This window comes from Bactrocera neohumeralis, chromosome 5, assembly GCF_024586455.1.
Source record: "Bactrocera neohumeralis isolate Rockhampton chromosome 5, APGP_CSIRO_Bneo_wtdbg2-racon-allhic-juicebox.fasta_v2, whole genome shotgun sequence".
NCBI classification, from domain to species: domain Eukaryota; kingdom Metazoa; phylum Arthropoda; class Insecta; order Diptera; family Tephritidae; genus Bactrocera; species Bactrocera neohumeralis.
The window spans coordinates 31743136-31763596 of NC_065922.1; the positions used below are offsets into that span (position 1 = coordinate 31743136).

At 38.3% G+C, this 20461-nt stretch overlaps 1 protein-coding gene and 1 long non-coding RNA gene across 2 annotated transcripts in view; one reads left to right on the top strand and one right to left on the bottom strand.

Annotated features, from left to right (window-relative positions):
• The window catches only part of LOC126759580 (uncharacterized), a 497180-nt gene that overhangs the window by 274215 nt on the left and 202504 nt on the right, over positions 1-20461 (top strand). The window contains exon 5 of the long non-coding RNA XR_007667019.1: positions 3750-3829. This is a non-coding gene — a long non-coding RNA (uncharacterized LOC126759580). The remainder of the gene's footprint in view (positions 1-3749; positions 3830-20461) is intronic.
• On the bottom strand, positions 17410-18492 carry LOC126759546 (putative trypsin-6). Its single transcript, XM_050474410.1, has 3 exons — positions 18170-18492; positions 17830-18103; positions 17410-17754 (listed from the first exon to the last, which is right to left on the bottom strand). The coding sequence occupies exons 1-3, from the start codon at positions 18490-18492 to the stop codon at positions 17410-17412; spliced, it is 942 nt and encodes a 313-aa protein (XP_050330367.1).

Genomic DNA, 20461 nt, shown 5'->3' on the forward strand with positions numbered 1-20461 from the left:
AATGCGACAAGGAGGCGGAATTTGTCTCGGAGGAGGTTGTTGATTTCTTTAAATCTTGCGAAGTTCCCAAAAGCAGCTTGAGATGGCGCAGTCCTTCTGCCTGCTGCCAATGCTGTTCTTTCTCCATTCCCTCCTCAGTGCAAAGCAGTTCCTTAAAAGTGTAGGTTCATCTTGGACGCTGCCGCAGAGCGAGCTAGTTCGTTCCAATATAATTGTTCTCTAATCCTCATTCAAACATTGTTGACTCTAATATCAGTCCATTCCCAGCAAGACCGAACTGGGTATATTCGCAGGAAAGTACAATGCCGGAGGCTCATCTACTAGTAATGGGGAAAAGCGTTTTCAGATAGCAGAGTTCGGTACCTGGATAATGGGAACGGGTAGGAACTTCGAGAACTCATCTTTTTGTGGTTTATTTCTGAATGGTTAACCTGAAGCGAGCTCCGCAAACTCTGATCAGCTAATATCAACTTTGTCGTCTCAAAGTCCTTCTGGTCCGAATAAACTACTGATTACTGGAGCACACGACTTGATAATTTTCCTTTAGGAGGGTGATTAAACAGTACGATTGGTACGCTACTGCTTTTTTGATGGTAGAAGCTTTATGGCTTAAAGGAATGTTGGGTGGAGAAACCCTGTCGAAGTCTTAAATGTCTATTTTTTAGTTTCAAATCGTGTCAGTTAAAGGTATATCCGACCTGTTTCCGACTTTCAAAGTCTGACTTTCTTTTCGACTCTCAAGAATGATCCTTTAGTGTCATCGATAAGTCTACAGTACAACTACATATATAATCATTCTTTTACAGAATGTTCATGTCTTCGCGATGTCTAGGTCGTCCGTAAATTTTTCTCGCGTTTTTCGAAGATCGTTTGGGTAAAAATTCTTGCGAATTGGGCTGCGACATGATAACGATCCCCAAACTTGAACTTAAATTCTATATTAAAGAATAAGGTGACATTGGCTTTAAGAGTATGTTTATCCGAATCAAAAAAGCTGAAAACATAGTTTATTAAAATTCAAAACTCTGCTGTGGAGAAAGACTCAGCGAAGTATAGGTTAGTTAAGATGGCTGATCCCTCAGCATGGCGAAGATCGTTATGTTCAGACCTTTATGAAGCCATACGATAAACTCCTACAGTTGGACATTAGCTATCGACAAAACGCCCTGAACCTATCACGAATCTGCTCAGCTGTTTCATTTCTATTTTGGTTATTTCAGCAAAAGTCCCTATAAGACAGTGTCAGTTTGCTGCTTAGAGATTCTTGCGAATTCTGTGGGATTGAATTCTGATTATTATTTGAAACTCTACCTATTACCTTAATTTTTCTCAGCAGGTTCATATGCTTCCATCTATGAACTGAACAACCCCAAATTTTGTTCCGTTCCTTTTGTAAGCTCTATTAAAAACTACTATATAAATGTATGGGCGAGATGATTTCCGGATGTCTGTGTGTGCGTCCAATAATCCGATCTGAAGCCCGATAATTTTCCGAGTAAAATTGAGAAAAGGTCTGAGAGATTACAAATTGACTTTAGCTTTCTGTATTGTCCGAGAATTCAGTATCAATACAGATCAGGAGAATTCGCAATATTCTAAGCTGTAAAACTTATCTTCGAAAAATACAGAAGTGTACAGAAAGTTGGAAGAATTTCAAGGTTTCAGTGAAAAATATTACCTCCAATTGACCCCAATTTGTAATCTACAAAATAGACATCTAAAATGAAAGAATATTTGCTGGAGATGCTTTTTTATACCCTGAACAGGGTATATTAAGTTTGTCACGAAGTTTGTAACACCCAGAAGGAAACGTCGGAGACCCTATAAAGTATATATATAAATGATCAGTATGTCGAGCTGAGTCGATTTAGCCATGCCCGTCTGTTTGTCTGTTCGTCTGTCCGTCCATCTGTATATATACGAACTAGTCCCTCAGTTTTTATGATATCGTTTTGAAATTTTGCAAACGTCATTTTCTCTTCAAGAAGCTGCTCATTTGTCGGAACGGCTGATATCGGACCACTATAACATATAGCTGCCATACAAACTGAACGATCAGAATCAAGAGCTTTTATGGAAAACTTTCACATTTGACAAGATATATTCACGAAATTTGGTATATATTATTTCCTAAAGCAACAATGTAATCTCCGAAGAAAATGTTCAGATCGGTTGACTATAGCATATAGCTTCCATACAAACTGAACACATAGTTACTAACAGAAATGCACCTGTGAAGGGTTTTTAGCTTCGGTGCAACCGAAGTTAACGTTTTTTCTTGTTTTTATTAAAATTCTATCCATCGTATTATTTTAAACGTTGGGTGAAGACTGTTGACCCACCAACCACAAAGCTCAGATCATCCCAAAAGCAGTAGCTTACAGTAGCTCTGCGTGTCAGCTGCGTGTCCGACTACCGAGTGTGCCTGCAAATAAATCAATCGTATTGTTTAATCACCCACCTAAGGGCAAAGTGTCACTTGGTATGCTCCAGTAAGCAACAACAACAAAAATGCTGCGAACTCTTAATGCAGCGCCAAACTTTTAACAGTTGTCTTTATATATATAAATAATTTATACATGTGCATATATTTTGGGAATATTAATTCACGAAATTTGGGGCCATAAACTGTAAGATCCAATTGTTGGACGACGATGTCTGCTCAGCTGCAGGATTTGTTGCCACATGTGTCATTTCAAAAGGCGCTCACTCAGAAGCCGCTGCGTTTGTGTGTTTATATGGGTGAAAAGTCCATCATGCGGGACCTTGAATTATCATTTAACGCGCATAATTATTTATGTCTTGGCGCATATTCATTTTAATTTTTACCTTTATTCATCTTCATTCATAGCGCCATTCATCTTTTTAGCCAGTTTATTTGCACATTTATTCGGTTGGGACACATACATAAGACTGGCATGAATGAACTAAATATATATGGAAAACATACAAGGTCTAGTTAAAGAAACCCATTATTTTTGCATTAAATTTAAGGTTTCATTCAGCGTAGTTAGAATGAACCGATTCATTTTGATTATCCACCGTTTTGTTGCCATTTTGAAGGTAGTCCACCCCTATGATCGACAAGATTCTCTTAGGAACATATTTTTAGCAGCAAAAGCATTGGGCATAGACAGAAACACCTAGTTATAACTTGGTACCATGTTCAAACTATAATCTGGATATATTATATAAGATACTCCCAAACAGTCTCGGAAAGCATCCACTTTAAATGATCCACTTGTTGACAGTAAAGGTCCGAATTAAGAGTTCGGCTGTAGGGAAGCATGTCGTAGAAGATGATGCTCTGCTTGCTTGGTCAATGCGTGTGTCGGCTCATAGCGATTCACCACATTTCATCACCAGTAACCATCCGCTTCAGAAATATAACGATTTTGTTGCGATTTAACAGAGATTCGCAGACAGAAATTCAGTCCAAGATTTTTTTTGTGTTAACTCATGTGGCACCCACACATCGAGCATTCTTTCGTACACAGCCTCAGCTGTATAATGTTAATTTTCCGCGCAATTGAAACATTAGTTACATGACGGTCGAACGATTTCCATTATTTTATTGATATTTTCGAGAATTTACCTTCCAGAGCGTTTAGTCAAAGACCATAAACAGTACACACCTTTTCTGACGCCGTGTTTGGGATGTCTCTTAAAAGCTTCTGACTGTCTTAAATTTCCTTACTTTCAAATTTAAAGAATATATTGCTAATTTCTTTTTTCTCTTTTCTTTTCAGTGTGATATTATTCACAAAAACTCCTTCGAAACTAGTAGAATTTTCTACCAACTAATTTGACAGCAAAACGATACCACTTGGTAAGTGAAATATTTATTTATTTGCATATACCTCTTACAAACTTACAAATCTACCATACATTCACTGATTTATATTTATTATTTTTATTGGCTCCACGAAGTTCACACTATTTTTTCCCAAAACATTATTTTACATATTATAAATTTATATGTTTTATTGCAACTTCTCGCCATCGTTTGATCTAGCAATAGACTGGTTAGTTCTTTCTGCTATTAAATGTAATAAAAAAATTCGGGGGCAAGTTCTGCGCGTCCGTTTGCTTCAAACGTTAGCGTATCTTTTTCGACTCTGTAAAAGTCATCCAAATTCTAGATACTGGGTTAGCTCGATTAATTAATTCTAAAAATATATCCAGTTTCATATCTTTTTGAGATTATGATCTTTGTTTCTGCTTCACTTCACCTAATTAAGATATTTCTGGAAAGATTAAGCTACTTCTAATGTGCAGTATGTGAAACAGAAATTAAGGATGCTAAGAAGATCTTAAATATTTTAAGTTTATATAACAAGTTCTAAAATAGTACTCTAGTAGTTCTGATTGGGATTTCAGCTTAAATAAATGACATAATAATAAGAACTGATCTCTGAAACTTAGCTATATATACTATATAATATATATATAAAATAATATACATGTGTATAAAATTCAGTCTACAAAGTTCTATCCAATAAAAAGTTAGTTTCCAGTGCCGTACGCCTTGTCGCGCTTGACTAAAACTATTTATCTCTAAATTGGCTTCTTCTTCCTTATTGGTGTTACATTGTCTGAAACCTCGTTTGGTATCGAACGGCTCGGAGGGGTCTTCCCGATCCTGATGGAACTTTTAGTGTTGCTCAACGTCAGTTTACACAGCGGTATTAGTTTTGCGGAGATACCGAATTCGAACAACGCGGCATAAAGGCAGCTCCTTTCGTGCTGTCAAAGCAACTATGAAACCGACGAAGAGGTGGTGTTTGTTGACTCTCTTTTCACGGTTCTTTTCCAAAATTTGCCGCATGGTGAATATCTGGTCAGATCTTGATTTTCCGGGACTGAAGCCACACTAGTAAGGTCCAATCACTTAGTTAACGGTGGGCCTTAATCTTTCACAAATTACGGTCGATAGAACCTTATATGTGATGTTGGGGAGGCTTTTCACTCGGTAGTTAGCTGACGTAAAAATTGGGAATCATTTGTCTTTAGTGCTCATCATTGATGATAAGATTCTTCAATAATCAAAAAGTATAGAGCAATAATGTCTTCATCAAGTATACCTTGTCACGTTGGGGTCGTGCTTAGTGCATTTAGAGAATTTTTCCAATTTCGGCAAATTTTGAGAGCGCCTTTTGCTAGGTTAGACAATTTCAACATCATATACGTAAACCCACCTCCGATCATCCGTAATTTTGCGTTATTATTTTTTAATGTAGTATTCTCAAGTCAGGTCTTCAGGATTCAGGCCTTTTGGAACGGTTCTAGCATTGACACGCTTCATTCCATGAGTCTATAAATGATGTCAAGATTCTTTCTTATCGTGATTCAATAGCTGTCCAACACATATTTATTGCCTTAAGGAGAACAAACTTTACACTTAACACAAATGAATCATCGATACGGTTTAGGCGCTCAATATAAATGGAACAGTCCGCGTCAAATTTGAATATGAACGAATCGTTATATAATTTACGCAACATAGTTTTAATTTCGAATTTCACAAGTTTTGAGCATGAAAACTGTAACTGTTTAGATCTCGAAGGTGCCAAAAGACTTTATTTGTACTATTATTCGTAAATTGGTATCAAAGATAAAATGGTCAAATGTGCCATTGAAAATGTTAATATTCAATTTATTCTTAAAATTTTATATGAGCTCGTAGTAAGATTTTTCTTATGCACATATGTATATACGAATACAAAAATAGATTTTCAATAATAAAATTCTTCGTTCAATTTACCCATACCTTCTCTTACCACTGTTAATCAGCTTAAAATGATAAACGGCATGCCGCAGCAGTCACCTCAATACATTGTCCTGGCACGTCCTTTTTATTGCTACGCTGCTCTCCACTAATATCTAATACCTTACAGGTACAATGGCCTGCTCTTGCTCGTAATAGTCATTGATCTATTTATTTGATATTTTATATAAAAGAGCGTGTTACGTAATGCCATTCAGAAAGGTTTTGCCGCTTTGAGTAGGTGACATCTAAGGGACTAAATGAAAGTTAATACTCTCCAAGTGTCTTCATTTTATTACTTCTACTGCCTTACTTTGCTAACTTTTAATGCATTCGGGTTTACAAGAGCAACAAATGCTCTGTATAAGCTGCGATTAATTTAAGTATTATAATTGATAGAGAAGGACTTTCCCTAAGTGACGTACTCGTGTGCCATTTAATGCGATTATAAATAATATACATATATTTTTTGGTTTTTGAGTCTTTTAATATAAAATATTGATTTTTTTTTAATTTTCTTTTATTAAGTGGTTACTTACTTTAGGGGAAATTCAGTCTTTAAATTGTCAATAAGTTCACTTTCACAATATCTATTAGGTACTTACTTACAGATTTTTTTTTTTGATTGAGCTAACTCTCCCTATGGATGTCTTAATACTGCAACCCTATTAGAAAATAAAGAACTGCAATGCATACAATATATATTTTTAGAATAAACCACATTTACGGGAAGAAAACTGTTAGGTTCTTAACACAAGTTATCATTGAACTCTAAACAACATACTACTATGAGCAAAAAATAGTAAGACTTTGTGCATAATTTTGAAATTCATTCTTCAAGACCTATGTCGTTCCTCTCAAAAAAATCCTCCCTGGCAACAATACACTTGTGCCAACGTTTTCCAATCTACGAGACAACTGCTATAGTTAATTTCCGGAGTAGCCTTAAATGCGCGTAGTGATTCACGTTTAATATCTTCAATTGAATCAAAACGGTTTCCCCGAAGAAGTCGTTTGAGTTTGCTGAATAGTCAGAAGTCACATGGAGCTACTAAATCAGGCTAAGACGGCACAATACTGGCAAATTTGGCGAAGAATCAAGGCAAGATGCGTCGGTGCATTATCGTGGCGCAAAAGCCAAGAGTTTTCGGCCTCTTTTTACGTATAGTTTCGTGCAAACGACGCATAACACTCAAATAGTATTGCTTGCTGACAGTTTGACCGGTTGTAAAAAATTGGGAATGCACCACCTCAATAACCAAAGAAAACTGTCAACAGAACCTTGATTTTTTATCTGCTTTGAGGTGGTTTTTTCGGCTGTGGCTCACCTTCGCCACTATACTCGGCCGATTTATCGTCTGTTTCTGAGTCGTAAGTATTGATCCAAGACTCATCGCATCATCTTCATAACGCCCTGGTAGTCGGAATGCATTGGAAACCAATCGTTCTTTCACTTTTCTCAGGCCCAAATGATCTTTCAAAATGGTTTTCCCTGATCCTTCCGATATTCCAACGATGCCTGTAAGATTTCTGACTGTTAATCGTCGATTCTCAATTCCTTTATTTTATTGACGTGTTGATCATCATAAAATAACTTTCTCCGAAGGTCTTTTCCAACATTCTGAACGTTTCGGCACCAGAAATTTGATTCCACACACAAAATTTAATGGAACTTAAGATGTTATTGTGTATCCGAAGAATACTATAAGTTTGGTTCACAGAACACGACTGTTAGAAATAAAGTTTTCTATTTCTAACAGTTCTTAATGTTTTGTAATGAGTTGATACCCAACTGTAAAAAACTTTGATTGAATAAAATTGTTATCTTTTATGAAAATTGTATCTTGGTTTTGATCGGCCAGTTTGACTGGCGGCTATATAATACCATGGTTCCTAATCGGCGATTTGGACTAATGAGTAGCTTCATGGGGATAAAATTAAAAGTACAACATTTCTTGTCGATATCTCAAAAACTAAGGAACCAGTGCTCATATATACAGAGAGACAGACAGACACATCTAAATGGACTCAGCTTGTCACCTTGGTCATTTATATACCTACATAGTTTAAGGGTATCCGATGTTTTTTTCTTAGTGTTACAAACTTCTTGGCAAATTTACTATTGCCTATTTAGAAATTGTGTAGGAATAGACTGTCGGGAACTGTCCACCAACTCCAGTTTTAGGCCACCTGAACGCTGTAGCGTCCTCTAAGAGGAGGTAGCTGCCTTAAAAGTAGCAGTAGATCTCAGAGATCAGAGAAGGTGTTTGAACGCCTTTCTCATGCCTACTTCTTTGCACTTTCTACAAGTGTCATCGATAAGAATGCCTCTACGACTCGCATGTGATGCCAGTAAGTTTTAAACTGTGACCGTCCTGCAGTCTTTTAGATACTGGGTGAGCCCCTAAGGCATTCCATCTCACACTGATTCCTCTATCAGCTCTTTTGGAATTGTCTATCGTTTTTAGCGACTTGCCTAAATGCTAAACTTGTTCGGTAGTCAAGCGGATGCCACTTTTGGCAATTTCATCAGCTAGTATATATGCAGATACTTTCCTACAAACTCTATATCTATTGCCTTCCTACTTCTAGGTAAGAACAATTTCTGGCGCAATCCAATTTGAGATTATATATTTTAAATAGATGCACAAATCAGCTCCTCTCGTTCTCCTTAAGCCTGATCCATTTTGTTGTACCTTCTCAAATCTTCTTAAACGTTAAATAAAAAAGCTGCCTCCATGCGTGACAATACTTCTCTGGTAAGCATTGCCGTGACCAGGATTCGAACCTGGGTTACTACGGCCACAATTATATACGAATTTCATTGAAATCGGGTCCTAACCACTTTTCAATTTTTACGATCACGGCTTCCTTCTGCCATCTTCCGTAAAATTTAGTGTTTCTGACGTTTTTTGTTAGTCTCAAATTTTGAACATTCAGTACTGGGCGTGGTTATTATCCGATTTCTCCATTTTTGAACTGTATATGGTTGAAGAAAACGAAATTTTTGGCAGTTCATATAGTTTCCGAGATAAAAAAACTTAGTAGGGGGCGGGGCCACGCCCACTCAATATATTCATCAATATCTTTAAATACATCTTTTTGTGGGCGTGGCAGTGGGCCGATTTTGTCCATCTTCGAACTTATACCTTCTTATGGAGCCAAGGTACGTGTACTCCCATTAAAACTCAACAGCAACGGACAACAAATTCACTAAGACATCCGTCTAGCTTCCCTGATACTTTGGTATATATAACCCTATATCTGATTTTTAGGACTTACAAACCGTGATGTGAACAAAACTAAATACAGCAAACTTGTTGCGAGGTATAAAAACTGTACATACATATTTGGTTCGAACCTGTACTAAAATCCTAACCACTAGACGAGCACGGCTATTCTGTTGAAATCACAAAAAAAAAAAAAAATATGGAAAAATTTACTCATAAGTTAATTAAAACCAACGCAACAACAAATTCACTAAGTCTAGCTTCAATATAGAAAATTAAATTAGACAAGTGAAAGGCTGCGAGGCACACAGCAACTGGGGCGTAATACATATTTGGTGTGTATAGAAATAGACACAGCGGGCTATTCTGTTGGAAAAAAAAAAACAAAAATGGAAAAATTTAGTTAATTACGTCGATAATTTGAATCTATTTTTATATTACCGCTTATGTACTGTAGACCAGCACTAGCGTTAAATCCGTTTACTTATTGCTCTTACTCGATAGATCAATAAAAGTGAGTGATTTTAAAAAACTGTGGTCTCTCCTAATAGACCAAACTGAAAACTGTTAAAACTTCACATATTAAGTAAAAATCAAATATTTGATGGCTTGATTTCTGAGCAAAGTAAGATCTCTGCTGTCAATGCCATTTTATATTGCTCCGAAGGGTTTTATCACTGAACAAATTAACGGTCCCAGAAGGGACATTCCGAAATTTTCTAACACTTCAACGGCATCCCTAATAACTTGGACCACCGCGCTGTGAATCTCACTCCTAACGGCATCAACTCCGCGCACATAGGGTTATGTGGATGGAGCGGAATCACTGGAGAAGAGGCGCAGTAAACTATTTCACGGATTAAAAGAAGCTCAAAGGAAAGTTGCAGGCGGAGTCTTCTATCGAGAGCTCTCGATCAACTTTTGTTTCAGATTGCCAGACCATTCTAGTGTCTTCAAGGAAGCGGCAGATTTACTTCTCCGAAGTGCGGCTTTATTACCTCTTCTGGAAATGAAATGTTTTGCCAACAAGCTGTTACATCCATACTTACATTTCCTCATTGCGCTGCAAACAGTCAATCAACTGCAATCGAATTATGATTTCCGGCTATTTCCCATCATTCTTCTTCTTCTTTTTTTTCTGTATTTATTTCCTTCAATTCGCATTACAGTTTGTATGTGTGTATGTGTTTTTCGCACAACAAATCGCTTAAGCCAAAATTCATGTATGCAATAGCTTAAGATGATGCATGCGAAATCGGGTAGAAACATATATACAAACATTTATATACATATATACTTATGTGATATGTATGTGCACAGGTTTGTGTATGCCTTGGCATCGAAATGTATCTGAATCGGATAAATACATGCATTTAGTCAATGATATTCGTCGAAGACTTTTCACTGCAATTTTACACACACAAACACTAAAAAACCAAACAACAACAACAATATTCAACAAAAAAATTCACAGAGAACTGTAGCGCGTCCAGCCACTGGAGGCCAATGGCAATTCGAAGTCAAGAGTCGAACCACGCCGGGCGGTATGGCTGTGCAGCCACGGGAAGCCGCAGGATGATGAGCTGAGCAGTCCATATGGAGAAACCAACAACAAACATACACACATACATATGCAGTTGCGCCGTGTGAGAAGTTGTGCGCGAAGGTGCGACACTCAGCGACAGCAAACGGTGCAAAATCGAACGCTTTTTGTGTGAAGTTAATAATACGTTTGTCATTCACAAGACAACCGGCCGAAACAACAACAATAACAACACCAACAAACCAATAACAACAGCAATAACAAGTAATGTATTTAGCAAGCGAAGCCGGACAGGAACACAATGTCGCTGTTGCCAGAGCTCCAGAAAATGTATGCAGAAATCTGTATGCGCGGACGGACATTATGATGCGAACACAAACACACATATGTACATATCGCAGCATAAACATATCTCCACACATATCGGCGCGCATGCGCAGAACGCCATAAGAATAAATAGTTGCTGTAAGTTTGGCGTACGGTGCAATGGACGGACATGCAACGCGATACACACACACACATACTCATATATGTAAATATGAGAAATAAAATAAAAACAAGAAAAAAACGCCAGCGCTTTGCATCAATTGTTGGACATGCTGTCCGCGCGCTCGCCGTTCGTACGCAAGTTCAGCGCTTGTCGGCTGGTGGCGCGTCGCTTGAGATGTGTGACTACGGACACCATCAGCGGACACCACTTGAGTGAATGGCATCAATACGCGAATGCGGCGAACACAATGGGTCATGTGACGCGCTGACGGCCTGACTGACTGACACGGCCGTGCCCACTGACAAGTGTATGCTTATGCGCGGAAATAAAGTCGTACTTATGCATCGTTGCACAAACACACACACGCATACATATGTATGGGCACAGCAATTGTATGCCTGTTTGCTTGAAGAAATATTTGCTCGAATAAATTTATGATTTATTAAGGATGCGCTGATTACATGATCTGATGTGCAAAAATATGAGCGCCTGCATACGTTTTCGCTTGAAATGTGGCATAAGCAGGCAGCAGCGTGCAGGCGACTGGTCCCACTCGTATTGTCGCACTGGCTGCGCGCCGGTGTGAGCGCTTTCTGATTGATTTGTTCTGACGAATTTTAAATATTAAAATATTTTATGGACCTACATACATACATACATATGTATGGTTTTATAATATTTGGTGACAGTTACAAATATGCTGTGAATTTTAAAATGTAAAAATATATCCGTTTTTAAAATAAATGTCACAACATTTGCTTAAAAATTTATTTTTTTCAGAAGCTAACGTAAATCAGTGTGGAGTAAGAAGAGGGCTCTGGATGAAGCCTATAGATTGCTCTATAAGCTTAGAATCTCTATACTATTATTCCATTGCTTTATACTATTAACCTTTGTTAGGGTACTGTCGAAGTTTCATTGGTTGTAATCAAATTAAGCCTTATTCAGCAACTAAGCCTTAAGGGTGGATCTGGCTACCCAATGACCCTTAAGTTAGAGCACAGAGAGCCATGGATTTCATCCGGCTGAAGGCTGGACATTCTTATAGATAATGCTCCTGCCCATGCTCTGCATTATCATCTTTTGAAGATGGAATCGTAAGAATAACTGCCCTGTGATGACTCCTACAATATTACTAAGTTCCGTTCTGCCTAGAAGTGGGACCTTTTGGACTGTCCACCAGCAACACTACCCCAAAGTAACTTTGTGTTATGCCCTGTGTTGCTAGTATTCCAAGGCCTCAGGTGTTCCTCCATGCCTTATGGGCATTGTGTTTCCAGCTGCCCCAGCATACTAGCTCGTCTTACTTCCCATTTCCTTCTATTCCTATACGACCTGAGTACCCAGCTGATATTAACCGAGGTAACTACTGAGGGGTTAGTTATTGTTGGATTGCATATCTTAATGCAGTGAGACTTAATATTGGCGCTACAAATAACTTTAATCAGGTTAATATGCTTGTTGGTTAGAACAAAAGCCCATTTGACCCCTTTTGTTAAGCCTTTCAGCCTGAAACACCGAATTGCAGTCATTTAGTTTACAGCCACCTTCTGTATATGGTTTACTACAGAGGAAGCCCGTTCCAGTTCTTATTTCACCCATTGACCTCTTGGTGGACTTGCAGTTTTCGCCATTGGAACTGTCGATCACAGATCAAAGTTTCATTACTTCTTCAATTTTTTGTTTATAATGAAAAAACTGATTATGTTTGATTTGTCATAGTTTCGTGATGAGTTGTGTTGTGTTTAATTATACCTGAATCTCTTTCCATCGCAGTCACTTTACTATTCTATCTCAAGTTCTATCCCAAGATCGGATATAATACCATGCCCACAGGGAAGCTGAGTCTGGCTGGCCGTAAGAACTGCAACATAATTTCTTGGATTTGTATTGGTCGAGAATGACTTCTGGAGCTTTAAGGTTTTCATAGCACATGTAATATCCAAAAAAATGTATTTTTTCTCCTATTCCAGTAGTTAGTGAAGTATTTTTCATTACCCACACTTGTGTAGAACCAATATACCATTGGTGCATGTAATGTTTTAAAATATTCCTATGTATAATTACAGTGAGTTTCGGCAGTCCGTTTTCTCACGCCAATAAACTGTTCTGAAGATTGATCCATAAAACGACACTTCATGTTCAAAGTTTCATATTCTACCATATTTAGGCTATCTGAAGAATTAAGCCAAAGGACTACAGTTCCATTTCCCAAGGACACTTTCTAAAACTTTTTTCTGAAAATAACTGAGTTCTTATGAAATATGAACATCTGCCCAATTACATTGACAACTGCTTCGGAACTCTCCCTATCATGACAATGTTTTTCTTCCAGGCAGTCCATAGTTCCTCGGAGCGGTTTTGTGTTAGAGATAAAAAAACTATAAAATATATCTTTCCAACTTACATCAGAGGACTTGGTCACACCAGCCGCTGTAATGTGGGAATTTTCAAAGAAATTGTAATTTTTGGCTAATTACATACCGGACAGTCCAGGCAGTCTGATTCAGACTCACGACAAAGCCGTCGTAACGCAGATCATCTTAAGGGTTAGTAGAATTTATGCTAAAGGGTCGTAAAAGATTAAACATGGTTTAGTGAGTAGAAAGGCGTTATAACATTGAACTTGAGTTCGACCCGTATCACGGTAAATATCAAAAAGTTGTCTCCAGCGGTCACACCTCAAAAAGCGATACCATTCTCCAAACCAGGTCTTAATAAAAGATTTTAAGAACTCGAAGATTGAACCACAACTTCTAATTTGAGTGAAACTTTTTAAAGGGTGATCCATTTAGATGTTATCTAAAGAAAAAACACAGGAACTTCATATTTAATGGGGAGTGTTTATTATCTTTCCACAGAACATTCCTTGGCATTTATTTCTTCAAGGTTATTTCTTTCAAATGTTGGCCGCAATTACGCCTCAGATGGTCCATCCATTGAATCCAATTTTCGAAGACTCGTTCGAGCATTTCGACTGGTAACTACCGAATGACACGCGTGATGTTTTGCGCCAAGGCCTGAATCGAAGCGGGATTGTTCGCATTGACTTTACATATCCTCACAAGAAAAAGTCTAACGGTGTGGTGGCTAATCGATCGGCCCAAAACGAAAACGTCAAATCTTCTTGAAACATAGAGCAAAACGATGGTGCTTCGGAAGATCGAGCGGTTTCAGTTCTAGCACAAGCTGTATTTTGAACGCTATAAAATTCAAACCTTGACTTAAAATGCGCCAAGTTGTTCCATACGTCAGTCCGAGTTGCTGCGAACGGCGCCGAATAGACTCTCAACGGTTTTCGGTTACACTCTCAGCTACGGCTGTTTTTTTTTGCTTCACTGCGTGCTGAACTTGGTCTATTCGGTCAAAAAATTTAATGAAATATTATCCAATAATGAATGCTGGGTCTCAAGATGGATGATGGTTTTATATACCCTAAGAAATAAACAGCTGAGTTTGAAAACTTCAGTACCACACCCAACTTATCCCTCAAATTGTTTTACTCAAAATCACCGATTATTCACAAAAATCGTAATTCTTTCTTCAAATATCTTACCTGAATCACTCTGTAACAAAGCCGACAAACTTGTCTAGCAGAAAAATGTAATAAAAACAAAAATTCTAAACAAAATGTCACCACAAATTTTCGTGTGAAATCTGCGATAACAGTTGATAAATTGCGGCCAATGCCAACACGCAAAGAATCACCTGTGTAATTGCACTTGTTAGAGATACGTGGGGGTGTGTGCGCACAATAGCGGTGACATTATTGTGCAAGTGGCGCTCCGTTTCAGATGTCCTTTCGGCCAAAGAATATTACGCATGCGCAAAAGGCGTGCGTCCAGCCGACAAACAAAGAAAGGGTGTGTTGTCAGAACGCCTCAAATTACCAATGACAATGTGATCATTCAACTCGCCAACGACACACTTGTCATCATCATCCCTCTCGAGTATTATTAAGTTCCTCAAAATTGCATTGTGTTGCAGGACATTAAGTGTCATTCATTGTCTAGCAGTTGCAGTTTGCAACGGAGACTTGCAACAAGTGCAACTATTTTGTTGCTTGTAATCTTTTGTTTGTATTTGTCTGCTAATCGCTATTTCTCCCTTAATTTTTTAATTCCATTTCGATTTAATTGTTCTTGCTTTCTTGCGGGTTTTCACTGCTTTTGCTATAATTCGCGGAGTTTCCTTCGATGTTTATTTTCAAGTATATGTTTTGTATGTTTGCTCTGTGTTTTTGTGTGTATGTCTATCTTCGGGCGCTTGTTATCCTTTTCGCAGGTGTAATTCCAGTTCACAACAGGATTTGTGGCTCTTTCGCGTCGGTAGATTTTTTGTTCATTTCATTTTTTGTTGCCCACATGCATTCATACACACTCACACATATTTATTTTGTGGTAATCGCGTGTTTTCTTATAGCCTCGCTCGCGACAGGTGCATCCTTCTGGATTTTACTGGTGTGGAGACTATTGTGCCACTCTTCTACTTTGCAACCGTTCACTGCGCTTCATAGTAGTTCGTCAGAGGATTTTGATTATTTTTTTCACTCTCTCGTAGTAATTTTAAAGCACATTTCTTGCAATGCACTCTAATATTTCTCTTATTTATTTATGAAATTTTAGCAAACATGAATTTTGGAAAATTTAATACAAGAGTAACAAAATAAAATCCCATTTTCAAAGTGATTTGGCTGCAAAAAATACTTCCAAATTCTTACCTGTAGTATCTAAGGGTTAAGTCCGAATTTTCTTCATTTTCACGACTTGGCAAAGATTGCTTGGAAACAAAAAATATTAAAATTTTCCACGATATTCTGCAAGATAGCTTTAAAAAGATAATAGTCCTTTGAACTTTGTAGAAGGCGTACTATCACAGTCAGGCCCTATATCTCTATCTAATTATATATATCTCTATCTCTGTCATTATCACTATCACTATCTCTATCCCTATCTTTATCTCTATCTCTATCTATGTGTCTATCTCTATTTTTATATCTTTCTCTATTTCTATCTCTGTTTCTCGCTCTATCCCTATCTCTATCCCTATCTCTATCTCTGTCTCTATTTCTATCTCTATCTTTATCTCTATTTCTATTTCTATCACTATCATTATTTCTATCTCTGTCTCCAATTCTCTATCTTTGTCTCTGTTTCTACCTCTATCTTTACCTCTACCTCTACCTCAATTTCTATTTCTATCTATAGAATCTTTCCACTGAGGTTAGTGGTTCCTTTATAATAAAGTCAGAATTCTAAACTGTGATAATGAACCACGAAATTGACGTATTATTTCATTATCCCGTGTCAGTGAGAAGTTAGCCCCCGGATATATCTTCTACCTCCTTTAAGAGTTTTTCGATAGAGAGCAGCCAAGGCAAGGGTTACTGAGGCCATGAAGTCATGTCCGACTCTTGCGCTTAATATGCTCCTGCATCAACTGCCCCGAGACATCTTTACTCGAAACCAAGTTAACAAATTCTGCTATAAGAATAAAGGAATTAGGAGGTTGCAACAGGAAGGATTATGGACATGACGCCATCTTGAACAAGCTAAGCTTAAGTAAATCAGATTATATACCCGCAAGGTTAAGTCAATATTCACTTTAGGATGAGCCTACCTACGTGAATGGGGAAGAGGTTTAGATGGGGAAGAAGGATACAATCTTTATCTATACCGAAGTCCAAAATGGACCAGCTTATACCTGTGGTTTTCTAATAACTACAGAAGGATACGAAAAGCCATGATATTCTTGTATAGTCAGGTGGTATCTTAGCCTGGTCGACGCCACTTATTACTACCAGCCTAATCAACAATTGCAGGAAGGTTTTAAGCTGACTGGCAGATCAACTCCACTCGTCCATAATTTATGACGGTCACATAAACGTTGTCAGAAACGAAAAAGCTGACGAGTTGACCCAGTTAGGAGCCTCTTTAGATGCATTAGAGGCGGAGTTAATACCATGGTCGCTGTGAACGATCAAAAGTTTTTACGTATTTTGAACAAATAGCTCAGGGTAGATGGAAATCAATAAAGAAATGCAAGACAAGGAAGCTGATATGCCACAAGTATGACAAAACTAGAACTCATTAAACAGGTTCAGAGCAACGGCGAAACGAGAAGATTATAGAATTCCTACGATAGTTCATCAGAATGGCTAGCGCTAGATAGCTAGTTGAGGCCAGCGTGGCTTTTTTCCTACCAAAACCTATAAACGAGGTCACCTGAAGCAATGGAGCTACAAACCATGAACATTAGTGACCTCGGCAATAGTACGGAAATCAAAAAGTAGTGCTTGTGCTCTCTTACAGCAAGTATTAGAAAAGGAAACAGTATATATATGATATACAATTTCAAGTATTCTTCAAAATGGCTGAGTTTACAATAACCATAAGAAAAATATCAATTTGACCATTATAATATAATTGATATGCAACCGGTACGCGAGATTTTTCTTCACCCAATCCAAGTACCTGTAGACGTTCGTATAGAAGCCGGGATAGCCGGGCGTGCCACAGCCGATGCCGAATGAAACAATACCCACTACTTGCTCGTCACATATCAATGGCCCACCCGAATCACCTGCACATGAATCGCGTTCGGGATCCTCGGGTACACCGGCGCATAGCAAGGATGGCGTATAGAAGTTTTTATAAGACTGACATTTTCGACGTGTCCAAATTTCCAAATCCACGTACAAAGCAGTGGCCGGCATCGGACCGTGCTGCAAATGCAGAAGCACAAAACAAATCAACATTCAACGGAGAAGAACACAAAAACATATGTGGAAGGAGCTCACATCGAATACACGCCCCCAACCGAGAACGGTACACTTCTCTCCAGCACGAAACGGATGATCGGTAAGCGGCAATACGCCTGTTGTCACATTGTCGATGCGTATGTTGCGCTGCAAAATGATAACCGCAATATCGACGGACTTCTCGGTTTTGGACTCGCCATACACGGCAACACGTTTCACTTTCATAATTTGTGTGTGTTCGGTTTTCTGTAGACGATTCGGTGTACCAGCTATTACGATAATTGAACGCATCATTTGAAAGCCATACAAACGCCTATGTCGAATATAAATAATTGCGGTTTTTATTGTGCTGATTTTAGCTCAAGGTGAAGGCACTTACTTGCTTATACAATGGGCGGCTGTTAGAATTGTGTTCGGTTTCACGATGGCACCGCCGCAAAAATGTGCGTCACCAAAAAATTTCTTAAAATTCGCATGACTTATCGAAACTAAATATTTTGTCAGATTCGCTACTGTGGGCCGATAGCCGCCAGTAATTAGAAATTTATAGCCTCTACTCCGCTCAGGATGCTCGGCATGGTAGTGCAGACCTGGATAAGCTTTGCTCAATTGTTGGTTGCACAGCGCTAACGATGTAATCGACAAAACTATTATAACTATTATGGCACATAATTTTTGAGAAATCAATTTCAATAAAAACATTTTTCAGTAAATATAAAAGTCATAGAAGCTCTGACGTTGAAGCACAAAATCACAGCAAAAATCAAAGTTGTGAAATAAAAAACACGAAAAATTATACAAAGCTGTGGATTTGAGGGGATAATTATTTTAGAATTCCGTACAGCTAAACTCAAACTGCTTACTTGATAATTTTAGTCTCAGAAGTATGTTATGTGTTTTCTAATAAAAAAAATATCTCATTTCCATCTCAGAAAGCTCGTCTTGTAGCGTCTTTAACTTTAACTGCCTGAACTATTTTGAACGGCTGACCCATAAAACCCATAAAAAGGCCGGCTCCATTAAAATTTATCCGCCCTCCGCTGACAGCATTTTAAATCGTCATGTAAGGTCAACAATTCCACTTAGAACACTCAAAAACAGACAAGCAGTCTCATTCAACAGTAGTTGGAACTGTTTATTAACCCTTGAACTTACATAGGAAAATCTCCGGTACTGAAGTCGCTAAATTAAAATGTTACAGTTTTCATTTCTCTCTTCGATCAATTTGAAATCACGATCGCTGACCCATACCTAAATTTGTCTATCTCAGAATCTGCTGTTCGAATATTTCATCTTCATCCATCATTGGTCTCATCGTTTGCTGATACGATAGGTGAGTTTAGTCTGGTAGGCTTATGAGACACGCATAGACAAATTTTGGTTCTTAGCTATGCCAGATAGAGTGCCGTTACGTAGTTCATGAGGAGTAGTCATCCTTAAGGATCCCAGCGAATTTTAAAAGGTTTTGCGTTCTCACTATCTATACCTCTTCCAATGTCTCAGTGCTTTTCTGGTGCCTTGCTTTTGGCAGTTCCTGGAGTCATGTGGATCTGTTAGCCCCACTTTTCACGCGTGTACCGCCACCAGACTGTTACCAGTGATTATTCCAATCATGTTCTTACGGTCTTTTCTATCCAGACCACATAACTCTTGCAGTTTGCGTCGCGATAGATCATTCCATCTAATATTAACTTTCTTTACCATACTTTTGTCCAGATCGTCGTAAAGATAGTGCATGGATTTACCAAAGTGGATCACGTTATATCATCCCATAACGTCGTACAACACTCTTGGTAATATCGCCCACTATCTCATCGACTTCGATGCCTTTGTGAACCAAGACAATTCTGACCGGTATACGAACCAAGGTCGCCTTGATTACTGCTTTCCTGTCTAAGTTGCTGGAGTTCAATAGTCCCTTAGCAAATCCTTTTCCGCAGTTTCATAAGATTTCGTTCCTATTTTAAAGCTTTTGGAAACAGTTAGACGGTTTTGTTGTATATGTCTTTTATTACACTCATCTCCACAATATTTAAATGAGCTTCATTTCATACTCTAAGTAAGAATTTCTCGCCTTAACCTTAGGGAGAGTAGCCGAGAATAGGTCCTTCCTCTTCATAAGCTTTTTAACAACCAAGCATTTGCATTTCCAGAAATTTTTAAGACTACTTGTACCAAAAAAATGTGTGGCTCTTAGATTCAGAGAAGCCGGGTCCCTAAATGATTGCCAGGCTCCACTTTAGAATTCTCGCACAGTTTGATTTCATTACAAAATACTTGGATTATAGACCGCCGAGCCTAGCCCCGACGGTCTTTCATCTGCTCATATAATTTCGAGGCAAGTATGGATGGGAGTCGTTGAAGGAGATGGGCGGTAAGCTTTTTACAAATGGATCAATGGTTACAGAGATATTTGGTGGATGAGCAGACTGTCAGGGGCTATCTATCCACTCAAGGTTCAAGCTTCATGTCCATTACAGCGTCATCCTATCAGGATATCTACTACCACAGTGTGGAGTCTTGTTCACAGTGATGACTATCCATTCGGATAATAGGGCGGCAATATTAGCCTTCAGTTCGCTGCCGTACCATCGCGGTTTATGATCGGATGTCTAGACTGCTCATATTTGGCATAATATTACTTCATGATTAGACTGTATTGGTTACTTGA